The sequence below is a fragment of the Aspergillus ibericus genome (genome assembly GCF_003184845.1).
Source record: "Aspergillus ibericus CBS 121593 unplaced genomic scaffold BO80scaffold_29, whole genome shotgun sequence".
In the NCBI taxonomy this organism is placed as follows: Eukaryota; Fungi; Ascomycota; class Eurotiomycetes; order Eurotiales; family Aspergillaceae; genus Aspergillus; species Aspergillus ibericus.
Genome location: NW_020292127.1, coordinates 160,313 through 185,235, shown reverse-complemented (window position 1 = coordinate 185,235; position 24,923 = coordinate 160,313). Strand labels below are relative to the sequence as shown.

Genomic DNA, 24,923 nt, shown 5'->3' with positions numbered 1-24,923 from the left:
CCTACTGGTCCAGGCTGTGTGTTCACCCGCCCCCATGGGCTCTCCCAGTATCATGGAGCAAACCTGGGGCTACATCGTATGACGTGTGGAGATAGAAGTGGATATAACTATAAAAAGACCCACTCTAATCGAGGTTTCCTAATGTACACGAGGAATCGATTGATCTCTCTTTCTGTTTCACCGTGCAATCTCTGTCTATCACTTAACGGCACCATGTTCATCATCAACAACGATGAGCGGGCGAGGTGGAAGATCACCAGCCGGCTACAACAGAAGCGGTTGTTGATAGCTATTAATTTTCTTGCTGGACTTGCTATCTTCTTCTTTGGTGGTTCCCGAACTCCCTCTATATGACACCCGCATCATACTGACTCATGCTCGCAACAGGCTACGACCAAGGCATGATGGGCGGAGTCAACGACTCCGCAGCATATGTCAATCGGATGGGACTGGGATACGTGAGCAATGGCTCAGTGACGGTGACCAATACTCTGTTACAAGGAGGCATCGTCTCGGCGTACTACCTCGGGACTCTGGTCGGATGTTTCATCGGGGGATACCTTAGTGATCGGTACGGCCGGATCAAGTCCCTCGGCTTCGGAGCGGCTTGGGGGATAGTCGGTGCCGCGTTACAATGCACGGCCATGAATTCCCCGTGGATGATCGTGTCACGTCTGATCAACGGTATCGGGACCGGCGTGCTGAACGCCACCGTTCCCGTGTATGGCTCCGAACTTGCCGACTACGAGTCTCGTGGCCAGTTCATCGCTATGGAGTTCACGTTGAACATCGCTGGCGTGGCGGTCGCTTACTGGTTGGGTTTCGGACTGAGTTATATCAACGACGGACAATCCGACTTTCAATGGCGATTCCCAATTGCCTTCCAGATCGTGTTCCTGCTCTTCCTTGTCACGGGATGCTGGGTATTCCCAGAGTCTCCTCGTTGGCTGTGCATGGTTGGACGTCGCGATGAAGCACTCTATGTACTGCAGCGTCTGCGAGGCACTGAAAATGACGGTGCAGCGATGCGGGAGATGCGTGAGATTGAAGCGAGTGTTGACATGGAGAAGGAATCAGGCGATATCACGTACTTTCATATGCTGTTTGGACTCGGCAAAGAGGATTTGCACATTGCTCGACGGGTGCAGTTGGTCATCTGGTTGCAGATCCTGCAGAGCTGGTCAGGTATAGCCGGAGTCACCATGTACGCACCTAGTAAGTCGACCTTCCCATGCCTAGTATCAAGTCACTAACGTGGTAGCGATCTTCCAAATTGCCGGGTTCGACTCCCATAAAACGATGTGGATCTCAGGGCTGAATGACATCTTCTACGCCCTGGCTACCCTGGTGTGTGTCTTTACTTTAGACCGCGTCGGCCGTCGCTGGACCCTCTGGTGGGGAGCGGCCGGTCAAGCGATTGCCATGTTCCTGGCAGGAGGACTAGCCCAAGGAGGGCTGAGCCATCCTGACAACCAAGGGCCGTGGGGTATTGCCGCCACCTCCATGGTGTATCTGTATACTTTCATCTTCGGTGCAACCTGGCTCACAGTTCCGTGGCTATATCCAGCGGAGATCTTCCCGCTTAAAGTCCGCGCCAAGGGCAATGCATGGGGAGTGGTAGGCTGGAGTTTGGGAAATGGGTATGCTCTAATCCCACTTCTTTGTGCGTATCTAACATAGAATAGGTCACTCACTCTAGCCCTTCCGTACATTTTCGCCTCCATCGGCGCCAATACATTGCATGTCTTCGGAGCTGTCAACCTCATTTCAATCCCAATTGGTACGTCCACTACCATCCTCACCGGTTAACACAAACTAACGATAACAGTATGGGCACTCTACCCCGAATCCAGCCGACGCACCCTCGAGGAAATCGATCTGCTCTTTGCAGCCAAATCTCCCTGGGTCTGGACAGCAGAGGCGAATTTCAAGGCTCTTTTGGCGGAGAATCCAGCTCTCGGTATTAGTGGTCGGCATGGCGGTGTGGGGGGACTTGAGAAGGGATTGGAAGTTGAGACGGAGCATGAGGAGACGATATGATACCAGTAGCAATAGGCCTATGCGCACAACATTCATTGAGCCTTGGAAGTTATGTCAGATATGGGATTGTGGACGTTACTGGGGGCTTTGTATGACGGATTATGACAGACGATGGCATTGACACGAAGACTATGATTATTAGATGAGAATTACTACAAAATAAATTAACTCATTATACTATTACAGACCTTAGGTGTACTACTAGAGCAATCAAGAGGCTAGCGAAAGAAACCGTCCTTTTCTTGGGCAAGAGAAAAGGGCCCGGTGTAGGAAGCTCCAATCCCTGGATGTTCTTCCGATCCAGTACTTCAATACAAGGTGCTGTTATACATTCCATCCTCCGTCGTCAGAAGAATATTATTGCTTTTTTGTTTTCTCCCTTTTCCTTTTCATTTCCCCTCTTTTTGAAGGATTTCATTCTAGCCATATGCAGTTGTAGTTGGAATGGTTACAACGTCGGGCCATTATATATACAGAGTAACTAGTGGACACTCGGTACGAGATAGGAGACAAGAACCTCATATTTGACAACTTGACATAACTCTATAATAAGAAACTGTCATTACACCTTTTACACCATTTAACAAACTGTTCACATTAACCAACCTATCCCATAAGGAATAATCGAACAACTTACTGCCAATCACCCCATTGACCGGAATATCAATCGAAGTGGTATAGCTCGCGGCATCACTGAGCAGATACACATACGCACCACCCAACTCCTGCACCTCAGCCAACCGCGGGAACCCCCCATAATACTTGAGCTGTTGCTCCCAGTCCGGCTGCTGAGGTACCCAGTAAGTCATAGCGGTGTTGACCAAGCCGGGCGATACACTGTTGACGCGGATGCCGTATTGCGCCCACTCCATTGCCAGTGTGTGGGTCATGTTGCGGACGCCGGCTTTGGAGGCGCCGTAGGGGGTGGATGGGACGCGCTAGGAGGATCCAGTTAGTTATTGTCAAGGGGAGGAAGTTGGACATACCTTGTTAGGTCGGTATGAGGCCATCGATGCCGTGAAGACAACCGATCCCTTGATACCGAGCTTGATGAAAGCCCGTGCTGCCGCGCGGGCGGTATAAAAGGCACCGAAGAGGTTGACATTGAAGAGAGTCTCAATTTCCTCCTTGGTGAAGTCGAGAGCAGCCTTGTGGTGGGTCCGGCCGGCGTTGACTACCATACCGTGGAGGGCGCCGGCCTCCTCGATAATCCGGTCAATCGCAGCGGTGATGGTGGCCTCTTCTGTGACATTTGCATTGATGGCAAAGATCTGCCCGGGGTACTGCTTAGCCAGGGCAGCGAAGTCCTCGCCGGTCTCGCCGATATCAATGGAGTAGACCTTGGCGGCGCCATTGGACAGGCAGGATTCGGCGATACCCAGGCCGATTCCGCGGTTGGCGCCGGTGACTGCAGATAACATTAGATAAGATCCCTTGAAGTTCGTCGGGAGCACCCACTAGCAATCACCTTTCCCCACAGGGTGACTTGTGTCTGAGGGCCGGTGCTGGCCTCGGGGGTGGTGGTTTCAGGAGCGGTCGCGGAGGGAGCCATGGTCATGATGAGATGTTGATCAAATACAATCGAATGACTTTAGAGATCTGGACATGACAATGAACTGCAAGCAAGGGTTATTTTATAATTATTATCACCATCTGCCAGATGATCGTCCTCTCGACTCGGTGCTCCCCCGAGACGGCAGAGTGGGGGCAACTGCGGGGAAGCCCTCGAGACGGGGCCTTCATGCAGCGGGGTAGTCTTGATAAGCTCCAGCACTCACTGATCATACGGGATCAATTCAATTCAAAACCCTCTCGTTCAATTCATCAGTCTTTCACAATGGTTCTCCCGGCTTGCAATCTGCTCAGAGGCAAAACTGCCGCTATCACCGGTGGCACCACCGGCATCGGTCGCGCCATTGTGTTGGCCTACATCACGCAAGGATGTAATGTTGCTGTCAACCACTTGGGGCTTGCTCAGGATGAAGTCCATCGCCACAGTCTGCTCGAGGAGGTCAAAGCAATTCAACAGAAGGGAGTTGAGGCAGGCAAGATCCTGGAGATCCCCGGCGATGTGACCGCGCCCGAGACCAGTATCGACTTAATAAAAGAGGCTGTATCGCAATGGGGCAAGTTGGATATATTTGTCGCCAACGCAGGTGTCTTCAAGCAAGCCGAATTTCTCAAGTAAGTTCTCCAACTGTGAAGAGTGAAAACATAGCTAACATTCTAGAATCGAACCATCCCTTCTCAACCACAGCCTCGACGTCAACATCAAAGGCTGTTTCTACTCCTGTCAAGCCGCCGCTCGCCAGATGGTTCGACAAGGCCACGGCGGTTCCATAATCGGCATATCCTCAGTCAGCGCACTGGTCGGGGGAGGCTTCCAAACCCACTACACGCCCACCAAAGCCGCCGTCCTCTCCATGATGCAGTCTATGGCAATTGCGCTCGGCAAAGATCAAATCCGATGCAATGCGCTGATGCCTGGTACTATTGCCACGCAGCTGGCCGATCATGATATGAAGAATCCTACGAAGAAGGCTGCCCTCGAGGCGCGCATTCCTCTCGGTCGCATCGGTCGTCCGGAGGATATGGCAGGACCGGCTGTGTTTTTGGCCTGTGAGGAGATGAGTCAGTATGTGAATGCGACGGGGTTGTTGGCGGATGGAGGGATGTTCAGTAATTTGCAATAGTGTTTCTTTGGTTGTACGGAGTCGCTTGGTAAAGGGATAAACTCTTTCTCAATGAAACGCTTCTTTGCAATATCTTGCAATTGGTGTAGGATGGGAAGTATTTATAGCGGAGACAGGCGGAGGAAAAGATTCAACTCCCTCAAAGGGTGAAATGGTCCACCCAAACCAGTGAGGAAATGCTGTAGGTCCAATAATGCCTGCATGTAGCCATTTACATGACAGTGTGGCTAAATAAGGTAGCCTACTTCGCAAGTGTGAGTGCTGTGCCACTGGTATTGGTCGAAAATTCTGAGGTAGAAGGTATAGGAATGTCACAACCATAATTCGAAGGATTCGTCATCGGGCCAGAGCTCTGGCAGGAATGCAACCATTCACATGCCAATTTATCTATCCTATCTAACTGCAATTCCTTTATGCCTTTCCTGCAGATCCGCAAATTTCCATCCACTTGGCAGTCAGTTCCGCCACTTTCTGGATACCCTCCTCGATCAACTGAGTGTGTGGCATCTTGCCCACGTTGGCTCGAAGGTGGTCGTAGTAATCATCCAACACCAGCCGGTTCACGTTGATCTTGCTCACTCCAGCAGCCACGCAGCGCTTCATAAGCTCGGGAGCAAATCCATTGGTCCCATGAAGCGCCAAGTTTACTCGACCGTTTGACTGCTTGCGAATCTTCTCGAACCTGCATCATCGTCAATAACTCTGCATAGAGATCTCTGCTTCAGACATACCGCTCAAAATCCAGCTGTGGCCCGCGCGACCCATATTCGCCATGAACATTTCCAAAAGCCGGGGCAAGAACATCGACTCCCGTGTCCACAAACTCATCCACCTCCTCGGCGGTGGTCATGCACGCTTCGAGCCCAGCCGTGTCCATAACGCCGTCTTCGCCCCCCTCAATCCGACCAGGCTCCGCCTCGGTGGCTTTCTGACGGTCGTTGCAGTATCGCACCAGCTCGCGAGTTTTCTTCAAGTTGACTTCTTTCTCGTAATGCGACATATCAACCATGATACTATCGAATGGCAGATCTGCCGCCCGTTTGATGATATCTTCCGACTGCGCATGGTCGAGATGGATGCTGATAGGGACTGTCGCCCGTCGAGCAGCGTCTGCGGCGGTCCGTACGAGCAAGCCGTCAGTGGCCTCAATCGCCCATGGAAAGAATTGAATAATGAGGGGCGAGCGGGCAGTTTCTGCGGCTCGAACCAGGCCAAGTACTTGTTCAATGTTGTATGCGATGGCGGCGATGACACCGTAGCCCCCGGCTTCGGCGTCGCGCAGGATGCGCTTGTGGCAGTTGGTGTCTTTCCAGGACATTGTGATTATCAGATAACCTCAAATCGTTAATGAAAGATGTGTTCTAACGATCCCAGTCTGCTGGACTATATGTAGACTCGCTGGCGAGCTACGATCAAAAAGGCATAGCGGGGTTGGCCGCGAGACGGGCATCGGAGAAGCCCCGGCGGAGTTTCTCCGAGGTTGATCCTGCCCTGACTCACCCCGCACCTTCACTCCTCTCCTAATTCCAACTCGCTTATCGTCATTCATCATAAGAAACTACTCCAATACCTCTTATAGGCTTGCTAGAGGCTTCCGGCCAGGGCACAACAGACCACCATGGCACAGAGCACCGGAACGGGGTTCCGTACCCATCACCAACAGTTCCAAGCCATCATCGGGACAGCACCCACCCTAGAGCTCCTAGCAGAGCACCACGAGTACCCCTTCGCACACGAAGCCGGGGTCTTCATCGCCGACACCAACAGCCTCTTCATCACCAGCAACCGCTGCGACGGCCCCGATGGCCAGCGAAAAGTGCACATCACCCGGGTCGACCTGAGCACCAACCCAGTGACCTACGAGGAGATCGACACCGACGTCCCAATGGCCAACGGCGGGGTAAACTACGGCAACGACATTCTCTTTTGCGGACAAGGAACCAAAACCCAACCGGGAGGCTTATACCGCATGTCCGCCACCGCGCCGTACGACTCCGAACTGCTACTGGGCGATTTCCACGGTCGGCCCTTCAACTCAGTCAACGATGTGGTCGTGCACTCGGATGGTTCGATCTGGTTTACCGATCCGATTTATGGCTTCGAGCAGGGGTTCCGTCCTCCGCCGCGTCTACCGAGCCAGGTATATCGGTGGTGTCCCCGGGAGGGTACTATCCGCGCTATGGCGGATAATTTCGGCCGGCCGAATGGGATTTGTTTCTCGCCAGATGAGAAGGTGGTTTATGTTACGGATACTGATCGGGAGCATGGGGATGGTACGATTGATGATCAACGCGTATCTACGATGTGAGTGTCGTATCTGTAGCTTTTGGTTTGGTGGATTGCTGATACTTGATGTGCAGTTACGCGTTTGATGTATCCGTATATCATGGACAGCCGTTCCTCACGAATCGTCGACTGTTTGCCATGGCAGATCATGGCATTCCCGATGGGATTAAGTGCGATCTCAATGGCAATGTGTACAGTGGGTGTGGCGATGGGATTCATGTGTGGTCTCCGGGGGGTGTTCTTCTAGGTCGTATCCTTATCGAAGGTGGCGTTGCCAATTTTTGTTTCGGGAGGAATGGCGAGATATTTGCTTTGAATGAGCATCGGATATGGCGAGCGCAGCTTGGGGGAGAGGTGAAGGGGGCATTACTGGGGTTATGATGAGGCTATGCGTAGAGTATAGAATAAGCCTGCTTCGAATCCTAGCAATTGCAAATCCTAAGCTGAAGGATATATATAGCAATTCCTTGGATAATGTTCTAGCCGATTTAGAACGTCTAATGTCATATATAAGCTCTATCTATGTCCAGAATTTGTGGCTTTCGCATTTGAGTAGACTAGGTTACTCATGCCTCCCCCAAAGCTCCTTCAACTCAACCCCCAACGATCTAACTGGCCACCCAGCCCGTTCTCGACAACCTTCCAGCAGCTCCAAGACAGCCTCTCGAGCGCGTTCCCCTTGCGTGAACATCCCCGCTGGTACTTGTTAGCGTTGATGACAGCAAATTAACAAATCACGTACCGATGAATAGCGCTTGTGACGACATCAAGCTAGACGCACTATCTTTCAACATCATGGCAATCCCACATATCTCCCCGACATGCCGCTTGATTGCACTTTGGCGCTTCAGGTACTGATCAAGACCTCCCAGACTGGGTTCGTGCGCGAGTAAGAGGGTGTACGAGGCGTTGAAAAATTGAACTGCCAATGCTAGTCCTGTTAATCTCATATAACCCAAGGTAGCAAAGAGGCTAAAAGGGGTGGAGCATACCAAACGCAGCCGGCCGAATCCAAATCGGACGAAAGCACGTCGCCTTATCACTCACACCAAGCGGCAACGGCGAAAACTCCACCGTCAAATGTTGTCGCCAATCATCCAACATAGCACGGAGCCTACTTGCCTCCTCAACCTTCCGCTGCATCTCTTCCTCCGTCGTACTATCGGCACAATAACTAATAACCTTAGCAGTGATATAGATCGCCCGCATAGCCAACTCATGCGGCAGTAGCGCAGGAAGCGGCTTCGACGGGACCCAAAACGTCAACGTCTTACGTTTCTCGCGAAAAGCGGCCCAGATATCCTGACACAGCCAAGCCCACCAAACCGCCGAGTGCAGACCGCCCGATTCGCCGTGAATCGTCTGGGATCTTTGAATCAGGAAGACGCCCTCGAGATGTCGTTCCCAGTCATTGGTGGAGTTGTCGAGCATTTCGTACGCGGAGATGATGAGGGCGGTGGCGAGGAGCTCGAGACTGGTTTTGTAGCTTGAGAAGCGCATCGCTCGTTGCACGTAGTGCAGGGTTTGGTAGTAGTATTGGAGAGCGGCTTCGCCTTTGTTGGGCATTTCTTGGTTGTCGAGGCGGGGGTTTAGGGCTAGGTGCCGGAAGGCGAGGGCGAGGATGGCGTTCATGAGACCGGCGTTGTGGATCTGGAATGTTAGAATGTGCAGAAATGAGTTTTGTATAGGGACTGGATAAGCTTACTGCTAGATGGGCGACGAATGTGGAGAATTGACTGGTCGGGTCGAAAAGGTCGAGCTATAATCATCAGTCCCGGTCTAAATATTGAATTGAGGTATCCTACCCAAGGGCTCACTTGATTGACAAAGTGTTCGAACAGAGCCTGCTCGGTCGGCAACAGCTCGATTGACTCTTGTGACTGCCAGATTAGTGCCTCCTCCAGCGGACTGCCTCCCGCATTAACTCCTGCGTCAGGGCCCCCATCGATATCTATGTTATCGAGTACCTGCGTCGCATATTGTAGTGACCGAGGCTGTTTCAGCCCCTCAGCGCCGTAATGGTCGATGGAGATATCCTGATTCGCATGAGAATTAGGTGCAGTGGACAGCAGGGGACTGTCCCTAGCGGCGTCACTCGCGAGGAGCCCGAACCATCGCACTGCCGCAAAGGAGGCATTGGAGGGCGACAGGTAAGCATGCGGAAAGGCTATTGGACTTTGGCTAACAGTCAGGTCGCTCGCTGGCAGGTGATCCAGCACCGCCGGCAGAGGGGGGTTCACATCCGCGTCGGAGCAATTCCATGACAGGCCGGTAGAGTCATGCGGCTCATAGGGCACAGGACCTGGAATTGCAACATCCGAAGGGGAATCATTAGTCTGCCCCTGAGTTGCTTCCTGGGCTGACACGGGACCAACGTCAATAGCCCGATCGGGAGGCGGACTGCGACGCCCCGACGTAGGATATTCACAGGTCTTGTCCTTTTTCGCACACGGCCCGCAGATAGGCTTGACCTCGTCACACTTCAAGTGTCGTTTCCGACATGTTATGCTTCATTGCGTCAAGCCAGGCACGACACGGGTGGGATCGCGACTCACCATCCATTCTTCGTCCTCAGACCCCGTCCTCGAGACTTGCGGATGCGTGGCCGTCTGTAGGACGTGGTCGGTGGCATCGTTGCGGTGCCATAGGGCCACTCGCTGCAGGTAATGTCGAAGTCAAGGACCGGATCCATCTTGACTGGTGCCGAAACCAAGTTTGTCCCCGTCTCGGGGAGAAGGACGTCCAGTGGGGCCCACGTGATCCCCCGTGTTACCCCGCATTCTACCCACATACCTAGATCATACGGTATGCCATATCAACTGTGAAATCAGACCAATGATCTCCTGGAAATATTCTTTTTGGGGACGAAAATACTGAGGAACAGTAGAATGCCCAGTGGCCTCCAAGTCGGGAGGGTGAGCACCGTATTACCGCTCACTCAATATGCTCACACCGCAGGCTCTGGCGATAGGATAGTCCCTCCAAAATGTGCAATGCCCCTATGGCATGGCAGGTCATGCAGCAATAGATTCTAGACTTTTTCTTTTCAGTGATTAAAAGCCGGAATATGCATTTGCGATGACACAGACCTCTTGAGAATTATTATTTCGAAACAATTCGCACTGCAGGGATCTCCCCTCAGTCCCCGTCTCGTGGTCTTTGTGCTAAGACGCAAGGGTTATATGCATATCGATGTACCCCTCTTACATGAACAATGAATTTAGAAAGCCGATATTACTTGTTTCATCCTCTTTTGCATCGTACGCTACTTGGCCCGACCGATGCGAGTCCTGCCTCGCAACCATACCCTTGACATCTTTGTCTGCTCGGAGTCCTCTATTTGGACTCTATTCTTTTTCATCCAAGCTGTCTCCACTTTATATCGCATTGCCAGGTGCCTGGAATCAACCTGCTCACATATAGCATGGGCAGTATAGGCTCATTCAATCTCCCCGGTTCGATGCGTGCGTTAGGTAAGTGACATCTACTAACATGACGTCCACCAAGCTTACATGATGGAGAGCAGAGTACACCGAGGCTCGAAAGTTCAGTATCGTTGAGAAGCCTCTTCCGAAGATCCGTGAACACGATGTCCTTGTATGCCTGTCTACCAGCAGAACACAAAATGAAATAGCTCATCATCCGTACAGATAAAAGTAAAAGCCTGCGGTGTATGCGGCACAGACCTACACATCCATGATGGTGAATTCGGAGCTCAAGTATAACGTCTCCCAACATTCTATTACCAGACGGTTGATTAAGTCACAGTTTCCTCTCGTCCCTGGCCACGAAACCGTAGGCGTCATTGCAGCCTACGGCAGCCACGTCACCGGCTTCAGCATCGGTGACCGCGTAGTGGCCGACAACTCCGAAGTCTGCGGCCACTGCCACTACTGCCGTCGCGGGAAGGAGCTCTTCTGCGAGAATTTCGTTGCACACGGCGTGATGGTCGATGGGGGATTCGCGGAATATGCTGTCTACCCGGCCCATCGGGTATTCAAGTTTCAGAACCTGTCTGATGTGGATGCAACGCTGCTAGAGCCGGCTGCTTGTGCAGCGCACGGGTTGGATAAAATTGCCCCGCAAATGGGGTCCAAGGTCTTGTTGTTCGGGGCTGGTCCGACAGGGTTAATGCTCGCTCAACTCCTTCGGCAGAATGGAGGGTGTCATACTGTGATCGCTGCGCCTGGGGGGTTGAAGATGGACCTTGCGAGGTCTCTGGATGCGGCGGATGAGTATGTGGAGTTGCCGCGGGAAGCGGATGCCGCGGGGGTGAGGATGGAGCAGTTGAGGGGTGAGCATCCGTACGGATTTGATATTGTCGTGGAGGCTACGGGGAGTGCGAGGGTCTTGGAAGATGCGATACATTTTGTGTCGAAGAGTGGTAAGTTGGTGGTGTATGGGGTTTATGGCGATGGGGATCGGGTCTCGTTGTCTCCGAATATGATCTTTAAGGAGGAGTTTCAGGTGCTTGGTTCGTTCAGTCAGATGCATAAGTTCCCGGCTGCTATTGATTATCTTGGTGAGTGGTCAATACCCGTATGTGAGGGGATGCTGATGGCTTATATTGAGCAGATCGCAAACGGATCAAGGTGGATGGCATTGTCAACAAGACATTTAAGTTAAATGAGTGGGAGGCTTGCCTTGATGCTATGAGGAATAAATCGGTCGTCAAGGCCGCCATTGTGTTTGATTAGAGAAATACTATCTCTGTCTACATCTGACTTATGTTGTCGGTGGCATTCAAATATGGTAAGCATCATTGGTTGATCCAACTTATATTGAATCCAGTAGGGGGCAATAGTACACGCTCTTGCAATGGCAGATACCTCCTGGTAAACTCGAATCACGATATAGAATTACCGCTATTATCTTTTCACAGTCCCTTGGATGTCAAATCTGATGCGAAATATCTGTCTGCGCCCTCTCTATATATATTCCCGGTTGGTATTTTTTTGCCCCCGAAATCTAAGTCAAAGCCTAAGGTAATCACGTACTGAGCACCGGACTAGACACATAACAACTTAAACTCCATTGATCTCTACAATTATGCGAGATAGGTGTACCATTGGAGATAGCATCCAAAGAGGCGGTGCGGTGTTCTGGTCCTGTGGAGCAGAAGGCTGCCTCAGGCATAAGGTTCGGGTGAACCCGCCTGGCATCAACAAATTTACTCCACTGGACAAACTAAATTCCTCGAGTCTCCAAGTTGGCCAATGTTCATTGCCTGTTCGGACATGCCGAGACACCCGAGTATTGATCTGGCCAATGGCACCAGCCCACGGCATGAAAAAGGGGTTCATCTCATCTCCCAAGACTCGAGGCTGACGGTTGGTGGGGCCAGGGCCCTAAGTTGGCCCGACTAGGCCGGGCTACACACAACCTCATACGTCGAGTTTCACTCGTCGGCCCCGACGACGGAACCTAGGCTGAAACTATCCTCGTAGGGTCCTGCAATGACCGCCTATTCCTGGCGCTTGCACTGCCCACCCTTCGGAGCTTTATCTCGCCTTTCCCCCCAACGTTTATCCAACCACTTCCATCTTTCTCACTTTCACAGCCCCCATCCCTTTTCATCATACCAAGTTACTCGCATCAACTCCTCAATTCAAGATGAAGCTTCTATCCTACACCTCACTAGGAGCTCTGGCATCCTTGTTCCTCGTCGTCCAAGGCCTAGAATGGGACGAATACGCTTGCATGACCAGCACCGGCGACATGAAGAACCTGGGCTCATACGTTTACAACTCCCCTGGTCTATGCCAGAATCTGTGCGAGAAACAATACGGCTACTTTCTTGCCCTGCAGGGCGAGTCCTGCTGGTGTGGTAGCGAGCCTCCCGCCTTTGACAGCATGAATGGTGCAACTTGCGATGGAAATTGTCCGGGTTTCCCGGAGGATACATGTACGTGTGGACTATCCAACCCATTGATTAATAGAGCTGGCTCACTGGTAGTGAAATGTAGGTGGCGGTAACGGCACCTTTTCCGTGTGGGAACTGACGGAGGATTACTTCAATCCTAGTCTAGAACAAACCACCTCCACGGAGACTTCGACGACGATTTCGGCTAGCAGTGCTTCGGTTTCCTCGACCGTCTCTTCGGTGGCGCCCTCTGTCTCAGCTACAGTCACGGCTTCATCCTTGGCCATTCCTTCGGAAAGTACCTCTGCGGCGACTAGCGCCGCTCCTTCTACGACTTTGAGCTCGGGGGCCAGCCGTCGCTTCAGAATCTTGTTTTTCTAGGGCTTTTGACATAGGGGTTCGCTATCGTATAGCCGGTACATTGGTCATTTCCAGGTCTTGTTTCATATGTTTGAGCTGCGTGTTTCCGGACAACCGTCCTTCTCAAAGAACAGACAGGCTTGATGTAAAACAATTCAGCGTAAATGGAACTATAGCATGTGATTAATGTCACTATTCTTCTGTTCGTTCAGCCCCATCCTCCAAAGGAAAACTCTTAACCAACAACGGCATCTCCCTCCACTTCTTACTCCGATTCCTATCCGAATTCAGCGGCCAAAACTCCTCCAAAATGTCCTTGATGACCTTCGGAATATGAATCGATCCCTCTTGGTCGATGTCATCTTCACGCCAGAGCTGCCACGCAACACTGCCAATTTCCTTGACCTCCACCTCATTAACGCCCGATCGCGTGGCCAGAAATGATCCTCCGATCTGCCGAATAACGTGTTCCAATTCCCGCTTAAACATATCCGATCCCACGAGATCCACATGCAGGTGTTTCAGCCTTCGCGTCTCTTGATGGGAGAAGATGAGATTGAAGATACTCCTGACCAGCGTCTCGTCGATGGCAGCATTGATGAGCGTTTCCCGGATACACGTCGGGCTAGGGAGCGTTTCCGCCAAATACCCCAGGCGGGGTAATTCGCCGGTCGTTCTGGGCCGGAGATCACAGTCGATATCGAGGATGACGGTGTGTAACCGGGAAAGCTGTCCGAGTGCCCGGTAGATGTTACACTCATGGGCGTTGCCCTGGGTGCGCTGTAGCGGTAGCCGAAGTTCTGCCAGTTGAGGACATGACGTTGCCACAGATCGGATGTGATCACCGCTGGAGATTGGGTATTTGTACTCGTTTCCTGTCGGCGGATGGTCGCGTTGTCCCGCAGATGTCTCCAGGCTCAGGCCTTCCAAGGTGGGGTGATGGGACAGGATGCGGTCTAGCGATGAGAAGGTCCGTAATCCTCGTAGGGACAAGAATCGGAGTGGCCGAAATGCTTGCACGGCAGAAATCATGTCCTCAATAAGCCATGTCGCATCTTCTGACATACTACGCCAATGAAATTGGGACCCCGTTTGCGTCGGAATCATGTCAATGTATAGGCGTTCCAATCCAACCAGATTTGGAGCCGCTTGAATTAACAGTGACGGATCCGAATGGACTCCAATAGCAAGGGACCGGAGTGTAGACAAATCGATCATAGTTGAGAGGCTAACAAGAATCTGCTCCACTGGGTTACACGCGTCACGATTGAAGGTCAGCGAGTCCAGGGAAACTGCCGCTGGGGAAGGTCTCGATTCGGAAATGAACCTTTTCCACTCCTCTTTAACTTTGAAGACTGAATTATCCTTGTCCTCTGAGCGATCTTGGATAATCAAATGTTTCAAATTTGGGGCCATGAAGATGAAGGAGAAGGGTTCGTTATGATGAACCCATTGATCTGAGCCCGGGGCACTCCTGGTCAGAGTGTAGACGGCATGGAACGTATGGAGCGTCGGCGCAGGGAGGATGCTAAGATCGAATGGTTGTTCAAATCCATTCTCTACACAAGCATGGGCGCGGCCCAAGCCTGGTACATTAAGGGACGGAGACTGTGAGGTCCAGATATTTAGCTGACAGGTTGGGTGAAGTCGTTCAAGTGCCTGATAGAGGGATGTGGGAAACATGTTCGTTACGACATAGTTGAGCAACCGTAGATTCTGTAACTGTGAGATAAGTGCAATGATGGGCTCCCAGTCATTGTCCTGATAATATGCGTTGGTCGAGGTAAGAAAGCCGAGGTAAGGGTCAGGGCACTCCAAGAAAGTGCACTGTAGGAAGGTATCTTGAGACGCCGGAGGCTTGAAGATGACAAACTCATTTGCCCAGTCTTTCTTCTGCCAGAGACGCCTGGCCTTTTTGGTTTCTATCCATGGCTTTTCGAGGCAAACAATATCTAGGTTCTGGGCGTACCGTAGATACTGTCGACCTAGGCCGTCTGGGCGAAGCTCGGAGACATCACGTTGGAGACTGGCAAGGTCGCGGAATTTGACCCGAAGGTTCTTGTACAAGTCAGCCACTGTGAGGTCATACCAAGCTTGACTTGTTTGACTTAGAGCGGATAAATCCTGCCATGAGTTTTCAAGGACCTGTAATGTAGTGTGGGTTAGTGCTTGCTTACTCGCATGACAAATGATTGATCCTGCTCGTTGCTTACAAATTGTGGAATGTTTCTCAGGATCACCAGGGGGAGGCTATCTATGGCCAGCATGATATTTTGTGGGAAGGGTAGGTTAGGATGCAAAAGCCTGGAAAGCAGGTGAAAAAGTCAAGGTTAAATAAATTGGCCAGGGTTCAGGCTGGGGGTTGGCCAAGACGCCCGGTTCCGTAGTTGGCACACTAAGTGGATCTGGTGATACGACCGTAACCCTGCAAGCGCTGTACGAATCGGATGATACCACATTGAAAGATTCTCAAACAGCAACATTAATTCCATTACTAATTGTCCTCTCTAGGGAAGATGTTACGGCTGTACCGCACAACTTCGACCTCATATGCTTCCAATTCATTCAAGGCGCTGAGGACCAGTAATTTTGCGGGATCATCGTTGCTCTCATCCTCCCACACCGTTCGCATGGCAGCAATACCATTCGTGATCCACGTAGAGGTCCGTTCCACTTGATACTCAATGTAGTCGAGCCACCATTCATCCCAAGCAGGTAAGAACAAGGGTTTCTTCTCGTTGTAATCTTCATCAATATCCTTCCAGACCTGGCGTAGATGTTTTTCAATTATCACAAAAGAGTTTTTCACCTCTTGGTTGTTGAGATAGTGCCAAACCGCGATGGCTGCCTTGATCTCTTTCAGTGGGATGCCGGGATTAGAAGTGTCTCCCACGAAGCGTTTCCATTTGGTTGAGTCAACCAGCTCAACATTTCGAGATACCTGGGTCGCAGAAGGTTAGTGGAATTCGTCAGATATTTGCGGGCCCATCGTTATTTGTCCTCTTACCCGTGCCTTCATGCCATTGACGGCTTTTTCAAGCAAGTAGAAATTTTCTCGGTTTCGCGTCGAACCAAGTGCAGCCATAATTCGAACCTCTGGGGCTTTGTTACGCTCCCCTCTGAACGGGTCACCAATGTAGATCTGCTCGTTAGGCATCTTCTTCGATTTTAAGAAATTCTCCCCCCCCCCCCCCCTTGAGCTTCTTCAAGGAAAAAGGAGCAATCGATGGGCTGGAATGATGGCGTCCTCCCAGATGCCAGCTCTCCGTGAGTTGCATATTCAAAAAACATTGGGATCATCTGAAGCTCCAGCACGTGCTCAGTGTCATAATTGTTTCCCTGCTTCTGCATTGGGTCGATCAAGGGGTTCGCGCAGTCTTGCCGGCTCTGGTATGTTCGTGCCCCTTCATATTGGAATTCGCCGGGCTTCCATTTTCCGGCACTGGGATAGGCGGCAGGGCGAATTTGCAAGCCGTCCACAAAGTTCCCGTCACCGGCACACCAGACCCGGAATGCCTTGGGATCTGAACGTTTCACAAGAGATCTGCGGGTTCCAAATGGAGAGAACCCTCCATCATCGTCGTCGTCGTCGTCATCATCATCATCTTCAGTCTCGCCGTCTAGCTCAGCAGTCCGGCATAAATCAGGGTCTGCGTCCTCATCACAAGGATCCCCTTGACACATTGGGACGGACTTTTGCTGTGCCAAGTCACTCCAGGCTTCGGGGCGGCATAAAATATTTTCTACAACATACGTTCCCCCCATATCAGACCATAGAGTAGAGTTCTCCACGTACGGCCTTAGGGTACTCAGAGAAAAACCATTATACGAGTTCTCTCGGGCCCATTCATCCCATTGGGCCACCTGCACATACTGCGTATTATTAAGTTCGAATTGCTTTGTCTTGAGCAGCGACTAAAGGATGGGAATCAAATATTGGAACTGTTCGTATTTGTCCGTGTCCCTCTGCATGAGCCCCGGGGAGGTACTGTCTCTGCGACTCAGCCCAGCACTGCTGCCCATAGGGCACGTTCCATTTGTCAGGTAACTGTCCAAGGCCTCCCGGATTCTCATGACATTTGGATAAGGTCGGGCCCTGGTGATGAAGTAATTGTCGGAGCAACAAAAGGCGCGATCGCCACCCGCGCAGGTAGGGTCGTACTTGTCTGTCGCGAGTCGCACCATATCGGATGGACAGGAATTGACACAGTAATCTTGGGACTTCCCTTTCGGTGGACTGTCTACCGAACGGTACCAGTCACAATCATCCCACGACATTTTGTCCTGGCTAGAGTCGTAGCACAACTTCCGCTGCCCAATAACCACTTTGCCAGATGAAAAGTTATGTAACACTGTGCATCTCCGCTTCCAGAGGTTGCGAGTGCCAATGTATTAGACTTATTGTCATCCAGCACCGGACACTCTCCACTATCGCACCATGGGGCCGTGGACCACTGTAATGTATTGTATAGCGTAGTGGAGTCCTTGTTGGCTTCACAGCAGGCCGCCTCATAGTCTGTGTTATGGCACAATCCGTTTGAGGAAAGGGAACCAATGTCAAAGTAGCCCGCTGGACATTCGGAGTTGCAATTGCGGTTATTATGAGTATACCACCCACACTTAGGAATATCGTCCTTGGGACAGCACAAAGTATGAGTCAATCCCTTAGGACAGCCGATCGAGTCCAGCATCAACTCTCCCTTTCTGAATTTGGGATCCAAACGTGAGATGGCAACATAGTCTCCCGTGCAGGTCTGGCCGCATGCGGTCCACTTGCATTGCCTGGACCTTTCGTCTTGAAGGATGGTCGCCGCGGCGGGTGGTACCCGTCGATTTGCAATGGGTTTTGTCAAGGGGGCGGCACCTGCGAGGGCCCTGGAGTAAGCCGCGTCCCGGGTGTCGTGACTGACAGCCCACACCATGACACCTCCGAGGCAGGTTTTCTTCGCGAAGTCAATGCGCATCTTGAAGGTCGTTTCATCGTCGTATGAAGCCCATTGGTTATCCCACGTGAGGATCTGGCCAGCGGCATCTTTATCCAGAGATGGCGTAAGGCTTTTTCTGGCCCTGATGTCGTCAATTTCGCTGTTCATCAAGATTCCAGTCTGTCTGCTACAGGGCCCTGGGGTGAAACCGGATCCAAAAAGACATCCTGGGGTCCTGATAAAGTGCAGCGTCAGCATTTGTCCCTCCCAGCTTAAACAGAATGTTTAATTTTGTAAAGAAACTCACGTGCAACCCGTGTCCGCAACCGTAAATGCTCGAGAGTAGAAGGCGATTCCCAGAACGACTTTATCTGGGGAGATATTGTTCCGCCATAGCAGGTCCAAGCTGTCGGTAATTTCGGTCAGGTTGGTATGCGCGTCCAGGTATTCACCCGTCCATTTGTTTCCTATATTGTGACAGCATTAGCCTAGTGGTCAACACTTGAAAGAGCATCAGAATCAGTACCTTGGTCCCAGGTGCCATGGAGATCATATGACATATAGTTGAAATAGTCGACGTTTTTTGCCAGAGACTTGATATCGAAGTGCCGTAAATACCAGTAGGAGGTAGGAAGAGTCAAGCTCAGTCCATCGCGGCCGCCGGTTCCGCTCAACGCATCTTTCAAATTAGCCATGAATTTGGGGAAGTTCTTGAAGTCTTCATCCCGACCACCGCGATCGCCATCGACAGGATACTCCCAAGCAATATCCACACCATCGAAGTCATAGGTGGCTAGGAAAGAAGTGAGAGACCTGAAGAATTTTCTTTGATTATCTTCAGAAGCGGCAAGCTGCGTGAAAATCGAGGCCGTTGCGCCTGGGTCGTTGAGGCTCCATCCGCCGATTGCTATGTTCACACGCAGCCCGGGATCGTAACGTTTTAACAACGTCAATCTCTGCATCAAATTAGCTTCGGACGATGTGGGTGGAAGGACTTCGAATGTATCAGGATCAATTGTTGCGAAGGCGTGATTGAGGTGGGTATAGATCCCGGTGGGGATCTGCTCTGGCAAAAAGGCGTTGCAAGACCGCGTCTTTGCCCAACCCTCATAATAACCAACAACACGCTGAAGTTTTCCTTTTGTTCCGCAGGACGGCCGCTTGACCTTCTTGTTGCCGCAGAACTCTTCGGCTGTTCCACAGAAGCCGTACTTGCTGCAGCAGACGTTCAATGGGCAGGTAGTTGAGTTGGAAAACTCCGGTCCCCAGTCTCCGGGGTCGCATTCGGACGGTTGCCCGCAATTCGAAACACAGTTTTCCTTGCTGCAGTCTGATGGATGCAGTCAGCGTCTGTGGTCAACATTTCGGCGCAAGGACTACTTACAGTCAGGGCCGTATCCGCAGATTCCAAACTTGGAGCAGCAACCCTCTGCACAAGGCTTAGTGGCACTGCATTCTGCTGTCGACTCGTAGTCACAGTTTGCGACACAGTCCGCTCCCTTGGAACCAATACGTTAGTCTTGGAACTGACAACAGGGCGACTGGATTGAGAACTGACACAATGATCTTCCCCCGTTCCACAATAGCCGTATCTACATTACCAAGATACCCCCAGTCAGCATGTGTAAGTAGCAGATCGAGTGGGAGAATGAAAGGCTTACTTGGAGCAGCATCCGGTTGCGCAGGGATTAGAGGCACTGCAACCTTGTGCAACAACTTGTGTGATAATGCATGCGAGGAGGAAGAGAAGGTATGCAAAGGCTGAAAGCCTCATGCCCTTGTGTAGGGCCATCAATTGCGCCTCCCGGACCGGACTCGGTTCCAGACGTGCGAGTTATTCAATGCAGCGAAATCTAAGGTCCGAGAAGTGAACTTGAAGACAATAAGGATAGGTTATTTATGAGTCCTAACTATCTATTTCTTTGGCCATCTGGCACCGCGGAACCCATCGGACACTCCGAGACTGTTCTCTCGATGGCGATGGCAACCGTACCCCTGAGAAGCAATTGCGGGTCCAACTAAGCCATAGCACCCCATCAGTAGAGTTAGAATCGGAGGTATCTCACTTCCGGATGATGGCGATGTAGGCTCGTTCTTCTATTATCCTAAAACGGCGTACTGCGCTTGAGAAAGTAGTGACTCGGATGAGCATGGGTGTAAGTGCACGGATCTAAACGCACAAGCCACGCTAGTGTTTCCCCAGTAGGGGGAGGAGTAGATGGTCTAGGGTTTTGAGAGTAAGCCATAGCCGATCAAAGCTTGCCTGCATGGCATCATTCTCAGGGTCTGCACTGCGGGGCCAGCACTTAGCATTCGGCCGTAGGCCAATTCGCTCCAGGTACGGTGACCTGAGACATGGACCCTTGTAAACATGGTTCCGAAAAAACCATCTTTTGATCTGGATCGCTCCGGATATCCACATCCCACTGACCATGTCCGGTAACATCCGAGACACAGAAGACAGGGGCTCTTTGCATAACAGCTGGTTGATCTGAGGTCCTTCAGATGGTCTCTCGGAGATGGCTAGCCGTAGTGACAGATTTCCGACAATGTGGCATTTTACGAAAAGGGGCGCCTGGTTGAAAGGGCACAGTGAGCGCAGAGGTCATAATCTCCCAGAGATATCTTCACGAGTACCTGCAAGACTGCCCTCTCCCAGAATATTCCCTGTCACCCTTACCTGCAGATGAAGTTTGAGAACCCCGGTATTGGTCAATATATCGATAACAGTACTCTAGCAGATGATATCTGCGATGAGGGCTGCGGGGAGTCTCTAAAGAGCTGGATGGACAATGTTTCCCACAGCTGTTTCAATCAGACCATTGACGATACCGACCCTACTGCAGCCGGTGGCTACATCTACGCAGGTTACAATCTGACCTGTTTGAAAGACCCATCAACCCAAAAGTACTGTCCAGATGTCCTGACACCCTTCACTGTCCTTGATAGTGTTAGGTCCATGACCTTGTCAGAGATGTGTTCGTACTGCTTCACTACCTCTCTGCAAATGAGACAAGCCAGTCCCTACGCAGCCTACACCGAAGACGACAAGGAGAACTTGGAGATTCTCCAAGGCGAATGCGACCTCTCCGGCCCAACAGACCTCCACGCACCTCTCTACACCACCGACGAGGTCGAGACAGCTTTCTGCGCATCAGGCATAACACACACCACCGCAGACGGCCAAACATGCGATAGCCTTGCCACTCAATACCACATCGCTTCTGCAGCCATTCAAATCGGCAACCCGATGCTCGTGAACAATTGCACCGAGCTGGTCCCCGACCGCGATCTATGCATTCCCCTCAGCTGCGACACCCAGTATACTCTCCAAGACGACAACACCTGCGAGTCGATCGAATGGGCCCAGCGAATCAAAGTCGGTGACATCCGCAAATATAACTCCTGGATCAAAGCCGACTGCACAAACCTCCAAACCACCCGTCCCGTCCACGGTAGCGTTCTCTGCCTCTCACCCCAAGGCGGCAGCCATAATGCTACGGGTAGTAAGTCCATCGCGCCTGCGATCAGTAGCGGTTATACCAATGTTATCCGATATGCGCCTTACAACGCGACCGTGGCAAATGGAACGACCTGCTATTGCGGGAAATGGTTTACCATCCAGGAGGGGGATACTTGCGCTACTATCTGCGTCAAGCAGGGGTTGTCCTCTGACCTTTTCATGGCGGTTAATCCTTCATTTTCGAGCAGTGATTGCGATGGCAGTTTGCAAGTTGGGTACACGTATTGTGTTGGGCCGGACTTTCATTGGGATGATCCAGATTTTTGGGATGAGGATAGTGAATGCTGAGCTAATGTCACGGCTGGTGTTTGAAAGAGTTGTAAAGAACTAGATTGAGCTCAGATTATATTTCCTTCTGGCATACTGCAGTTTATCAAGGATGAATAGAGGAAGGCAGACCCTGGTTTGTTGTCTTGATTGCAACCAGTGATTACTACTTCAAGCCGGTCCAAGGGATGGACTGGAGTGCTACTAAAGATCCTCCACCGGCCTCGCTTGAAAGGTTTTGGTCATGGGCATAGGGCTTGTTGCTCACATACGTCTAGGCAAGCGCACGCCCTACTCTCTACTATGTCTGGTCCTATCCATGACGACGAGACAAAGGAAGCTTCTTGCGAATTATCCATTTACTTCTTAAACACGAGTATCCAAATCAAAATACTACCAACTTATCTTCTACTCCTTCCGGCTTGTGTCGTCGGTTTGCCTTTCCCGAAAGTCAACTTCAAGGGTACTTTTTCCCGTAGATTATATGTAACAGAAACGGAATATTTCAATTAATTGTCTTCAATTAAAGCGGGATTTGAAAAAGAAGCAGCTAGGCGCAACATGAAACGTTACGCGTACCCTGCTTACCTGCAGAAGCAAAATGTTCAAGTTACAGTCAGGATTGTGTCAAAGCCAAGTCCATCCAGGATCTACGGGAGTCCCACCCGCCCCGAACCAATCGGAGCCTCCTTGAAGATCCGCGTTATCAGCGGACCCGCATTAGATGAGACCCCGGATTTGATGACAACAGGAGATGGTCTAAATCAAGCATGCGCACTAGGATACTAGTCGCGATATAGGGAGAAAAAGAAGAAGAAAAAAAAGAGAGGGAGATAAATAAACAAACATATAAAAGGAGGGAGTTCTTAATGGTCACCCTCCCAACTACTACCCTCCCGGCGTGTGGCTTCAACGCAGTCCAAAGTTGAGTGGGTGCTGTCTGGGTGAGGCTGCTTTACGGTCGCGCGACTCGGGTGAGTGCAGGTGAGTGCACAATAGGCCTGTGATAGGATGAGATTCACACTGCCGGCTCACTTACCCACTCTTCTTGTGAAACCTGCCAATTTAGTCAATCCATAAACCTTGCTGGGTAGTACCCGCTCGCTTCCCTATATAGCTCGCGATTCCCCTTCTAATCTACACCATTTTCCTTCTCACCTACATGACTTTGTTCATTATGGAGAACGCCGCTCCTAGTGATGAAGAACGCAGAACTGTGCACGAAAAAGGCTTTCGTATCTGGCAAAGTCTCTACCTGCGTGCTATAAAGGAACCTGGCTTTCCCCAAACCTGTCTCCAGATCCAGCCAGCACTCCACCACCAGCTTTACTTTCCAGATGACTTGGATCTCAAGCTCACCTATGACTATATCTCTGTTTCTGGAACATCGACCTGGAGAGGATCATCGGAGCACTGCAACATCCCTCCACTGGAACGGCATCTTCAAATTCCTGTCTCGATTAACTATCTCACTCCTCTGAATGTGTCTGCAGACCTAGACCCAAGCCACCAGCAATGGTTCAATGCGGAGGAAGACCACCTCTCGGTATTGATATTTGCATGGAGTTATATCCTTTCAGCACGCTGGGCTCAACTCATGCCCGAAGCAATACTCGCATATACAGACAGCAAGGCATGCAGCAGCGAGCAGCACGGAGAACAGGATCCGGCTTTGGCGGGCGTAGGGGTTGTTAATAATGATGCAGCAAGATGGTGGGCTGCTATTTTAGCTCCAGGAGAGGGCTGGGAAGCATATATTGCGATTGGGAAAGACAGATTTCGATCCCCTTGGTCAATCACGCTTCCAGCAAACTCGAAGTTTAGTCTTATCTCTCACAACAACGACTGTTTGCTGTCAGACACCGCTGTATCAACTGCAACTGCTTTCCGCTTTCTATCTGATTACTGCGCTCTGCATGACATTGTAGATCAGGGCTATGCAGCATTATCGGCCGTCTTATTTCTTCCACTCTTGCGTGACAGTGGAAAAAATATCGTTCTGCCAAGACCAATATTTCTCCATGAACTGAAACGTAAAGTGGGGGCATCCGAATGCAAAGTGCAACTTGATCTTTCTTGGGTACAGGAGGCCCATTATCTGGACAAACTCCTCACCTTGAGCTGCAATACAAGCGGAATCCGTTCCCTGCTGTTCAGCGTCTTCTACGAGCCTGGCATAGCTTGCAATGTTGTCAGCCCATGGCTGCAATCCATATTCGCTGTGATAAACTCTGTTGAAGACAAGCGCATTCTTACGCATATGCTGATGAATCGAGTTCCGCATCTTGCCTTCTTCTGGCTTAGAGGAGCAATCCTGGACATCCAGAAGGAAGTCTTACAACATGGGCAATTCGGACTAATCCCGACTGAGCTACATGCTGCGGTGTGGTCTGGGACCATGCAATCGTTCCTGCAAGAGCCTGTCCATCCAGCCGCAAATAACTCTATTCAGCGCTCCGACGAATGTCGCATTCTCTATCTTACCCAAGAGGAACATCACCCTAGATGGCCCATATTGCCGTGGAGGCCGTTTGGGGCCACCGCTCTAAAAGACACGGAAATTGACGTCCGCCTGCATGCGAATTGTACCGGGCAAGGCCTTCTGTATGCAGGTTGGAAGTGGATGTGCCGAAATGGTAGGGTGGTACATCAGTCGTTCGAGGCCGCTCTTGCACCAACATTGCCACTGGCGGAGCCAGAGCTGCCTAACGTCACAATCAGTTATGAAGCTCTCGATCATGGGGAGGAGTCAGCATCACAAAATGCAACCCGAAGTATCTTCGGCTGGCTGCGAGTCGACGGGTATCCTCCAGACGAGAAGAGGATACATGAGTGAATATACATTGATGATTCCCGTGCAGGATTGACAGCGGACAGGGATTCTGGAAATGGCCACGTAGCTTCAAGATCTGATGTGGAAGATTGGATAGACCATAATGTCTGGATTGATGACGGACGATTCTCAG

The 24,923-nt window shown here is 51.2% G+C and overlaps 12 protein-coding genes across 12 annotated transcripts; 7 read left to right on the top strand and 5 right to left on the bottom strand.

The window, feature by feature from the left end:
- Nucleotides 1–213: 213 nt before the first annotated feature.
- On the top strand, nt 214–2,262 carry BO80DRAFT_478032 (sugar porter family MFS transporter; the record flags this gene model as incomplete). The annotated part of the gene is made up of 6 exons (XM_025723267.1): nt 214–328; nt 388–1,215; nt 1,262–1,640; nt 1,686–1,780; nt 1,829–1,960; nt 2,234–2,262. The coding sequence occupies 6 exons, from the start codon at nt 214–216 to the stop codon at nt 2,260–2,262; spliced, it is 1,578 nt and encodes a 525-aa protein (XP_025573641.1).
- Nucleotides 2,263–2,570: 308 nt separating this feature from the next.
- BO80DRAFT_466239 (NAD(P)-binding protein) lies at nt 2,571–3,626 on the bottom strand. The gene is made up of 4 exons (XM_025722770.1): nt 3,499–3,626; nt 3,027–3,448; nt 2,678–2,978; nt 2,571–2,628 (listed from the first exon to the last, which is right to left on the bottom strand). Exons 1-4 carry the CDS (start codon nt 3,596–3,598, stop codon nt 2,621–2,623), a joined length of 831 nt encoding a protein of 276 aa, XP_025573640.1. The 5' UTR covers nt 3,599–3,626; the 3' UTR covers nt 2,571–2,620.
- A 223-nt stretch (nt 3,627–3,849) lies between these two features.
- On the top strand, nt 3,850–4,763 carry BO80DRAFT_410529 (SDR family NAD(P)-dependent oxidoreductase). The gene is made up of 2 exons (XM_025717926.1): nt 3,850–4,224; nt 4,271–4,763. Exons 1-2 carry the CDS (start codon nt 3,878–3,880, stop codon nt 4,731–4,733), a joined length of 810 nt encoding a protein of 269 aa, XP_025573639.1. The 5' UTR covers nt 3,850–3,877; the 3' UTR covers nt 4,734–4,763.
- Nucleotides 4,764–5,076: 313 nt separating this feature from the next.
- On the bottom strand, nt 5,077–6,053 carry BO80DRAFT_478028 (class II fructose-bisphosphate aldolase; the record flags this gene model as incomplete). Its single annotated transcript, XM_025723266.1, has 2 exons — nt 5,077–5,415; nt 5,465–6,053. Coding segments are annotated over 2 exons (860 nt in total), but the record flags the coding sequence as incomplete, so codon positions are not given.
- A 192-nt stretch (nt 6,054–6,245) lies between these two features.
- On the top strand, nt 6,246–7,530 carry BO80DRAFT_466237 (SMP-30/gluconolactonase/LRE family protein). Its single transcript, XM_025722769.1, has 2 exons — nt 6,246–7,037; nt 7,094–7,530. The coding sequence occupies exons 1-2, from the start codon at nt 6,352–6,354 to the stop codon at nt 7,398–7,400; spliced, it is 993 nt and encodes a 330-aa protein (XP_025573637.1). The 5' UTR covers nt 6,246–6,351; the 3' UTR covers nt 7,401–7,530.
- A 223-nt stretch (nt 7,531–7,753) lies between these two features.
- Nucleotides 7,754–9,651, bottom strand: BO80DRAFT_359609 (Zn(II)2Cys6 transcription factor; the record flags this gene model as incomplete). Its single annotated transcript, XM_025715933.1, has 5 exons — nt 7,754–7,956; nt 8,069–8,669; nt 8,725–8,778; nt 8,837–9,527; nt 9,575–9,651. The coding sequence occupies 5 exons, from the start codon at nt 9,649–9,651 to the stop codon at nt 7,754–7,756; spliced, it is 1,626 nt and encodes a 541-aa protein (XP_025573636.1).
- A 792-nt stretch (nt 9,652–10,443) lies between these two features.
- BO80DRAFT_478025 (zinc-dependent alcohol dehydrogenase family protein) lies at nt 10,444–11,716 on the top strand (the record flags this gene model as incomplete). Its single annotated transcript, XM_025723265.1, has 5 exons — nt 10,444–10,492; nt 10,546–10,616; nt 10,670–10,738; nt 10,788–11,541; nt 11,592–11,716. 5 exons carry the CDS (start codon nt 10,444–10,446, stop codon nt 11,714–11,716), a joined length of 1,068 nt encoding a protein of 355 aa, XP_025573635.1.
- A 916-nt stretch (nt 11,717–12,632) lies between these two features.
- Nucleotides 12,633–13,263, top strand: BO80DRAFT_436188 (uncharacterized protein; the record flags this gene model as incomplete). Its single annotated transcript, XM_025720946.1, has 2 exons — nt 12,633–12,924; nt 12,986–13,263. The coding sequence occupies 2 exons, from the start codon at nt 12,633–12,635 to the stop codon at nt 13,261–13,263; spliced, it is 570 nt and encodes a 189-aa protein (XP_025573634.1).
- Nucleotides 13,143–15,518, bottom strand: BO80DRAFT_127739 (uncharacterized protein). The gene is made up of 2 exons (XM_025713548.1): nt 15,456–15,518; nt 13,143–15,387 (listed from the first exon to the last, which is right to left on the bottom strand). The coding sequence occupies exons 1-2, from the start codon at nt 15,507–15,509 to the stop codon at nt 13,435–13,437; spliced, it is 2,007 nt and encodes a 668-aa protein (XP_025573633.1). The 5' UTR covers nt 15,510–15,518; the 3' UTR covers nt 13,143–13,434.
- A 218-nt stretch (nt 15,519–15,736) lies between these two features.
- Nucleotides 15,737–19,959, bottom strand: BO80DRAFT_478012 (class V chitinase; the record flags this gene model as incomplete). Its single annotated transcript, XM_025723264.1, has 10 exons — nt 15,737–16,183; nt 16,250–16,436; nt 16,532–17,050; nt 17,159–17,530; nt 17,596–18,402; nt 18,475–18,634; nt 18,694–19,497; nt 19,552–19,666; nt 19,726–19,759; nt 19,829–19,959. 10 exons carry the CDS (start codon nt 19,957–19,959, stop codon nt 15,737–15,739), a joined length of 3,576 nt encoding a protein of 1,191 aa, XP_025573632.1.
- Nucleotides 19,960–20,538: 579 nt separating this feature from the next.
- On the top strand, nt 20,539–22,651 carry BO80DRAFT_456619 (uncharacterized protein; the record flags this gene model as incomplete). Its single annotated transcript, XM_025722185.1, has 3 exons — nt 20,539–20,606; nt 20,787–21,967; nt 22,605–22,651. The coding sequence occupies 3 exons, from the start codon at nt 20,539–20,541 to the stop codon at nt 22,649–22,651; spliced, it is 1,296 nt and encodes a 431-aa protein (XP_025573631.1).
- A 483-nt stretch (nt 22,652–23,134) lies between these two features.
- Nucleotides 23,135–24,793, top strand: BO80DRAFT_410522 (uncharacterized protein; the record flags this gene model as incomplete). The annotated part of the gene is made up of 1 exon (XM_025717925.1): nt 23,135–24,793. One exon carries the CDS (start codon nt 23,135–23,137, stop codon nt 24,791–24,793), a length of 1,659 nt encoding a protein of 552 aa, XP_025573630.1.
- Nucleotides 24,794–24,923: the final 130 nt, after the last annotated feature.

What these genes read in the sequence shown, in the direction of transcription:
- BO80DRAFT_466239 (XM_025722770.1), bottom strand. Translation starts at nt 3,598, where the DNA reads ATGACCATGGCTCCCTCCGCGACCGCTCCTGAAACCACCACCCCCGAG. An exon ending in GTGGGGAAAGGTGATTGCTA is followed by an intron (nt 3,449 to 3,498) that starts GTGGGTGCTCCC and finishes TGTTATCTGCAG; the next exon opens with TCACCGGCGCCAACCGCGGA. An exon ending in CCTCATACCGACCTAACAAG is followed by an intron (nt 2,979 to 3,026) that starts GTATGTCCAACT and finishes GGATCCTCCTAG; the next exon opens with CGCGTCCCATCCACCCCCTA.
- BO80DRAFT_410529 (XM_025717926.1), top strand. Translation starts at nt 3,878, where the DNA reads ATGGTTCTCCCGGCTTGCAATCTGCTCAGAGGCAAAACTGCCGCTATC. An exon ending in AAGCAAGCCGAATTTCTCAA is followed by an intron (nt 4,225 to 4,270) that starts GTAAGTTCTCCA and finishes CTAACATTCTAG; the next exon opens with AATCGAACCATCCCTTCTCA.
- BO80DRAFT_466237 (XM_025722769.1), top strand. Translation starts at nt 6,352, where the DNA reads ATGGCACAGAGCACCGGAACGGGGTTCCGTACCCATCACCAACAGTTC. An exon ending in GATCAACGCGTATCTACGAT is followed by an intron (nt 7,038 to 7,093) that starts GTGAGTGTCGTA and finishes CTTGATGTGCAG; the next exon opens with TTACGCGTTTGATGTATCCG.
- BO80DRAFT_127739 (XM_025713548.1), bottom strand. Translation starts at nt 15,509, where the DNA reads ATGCTGGCCATAGATAGCCTCCCCCTGGTGATCCTGAGAAACATTCCA. An exon ending in TGAGAAACATTCCACAATTT is followed by an intron (nt 15,388 to 15,455) that starts GTAAGCAACGAG and finishes ACTACATTACAG; the next exon opens with GTCCTTGAAAACTCATGGCA.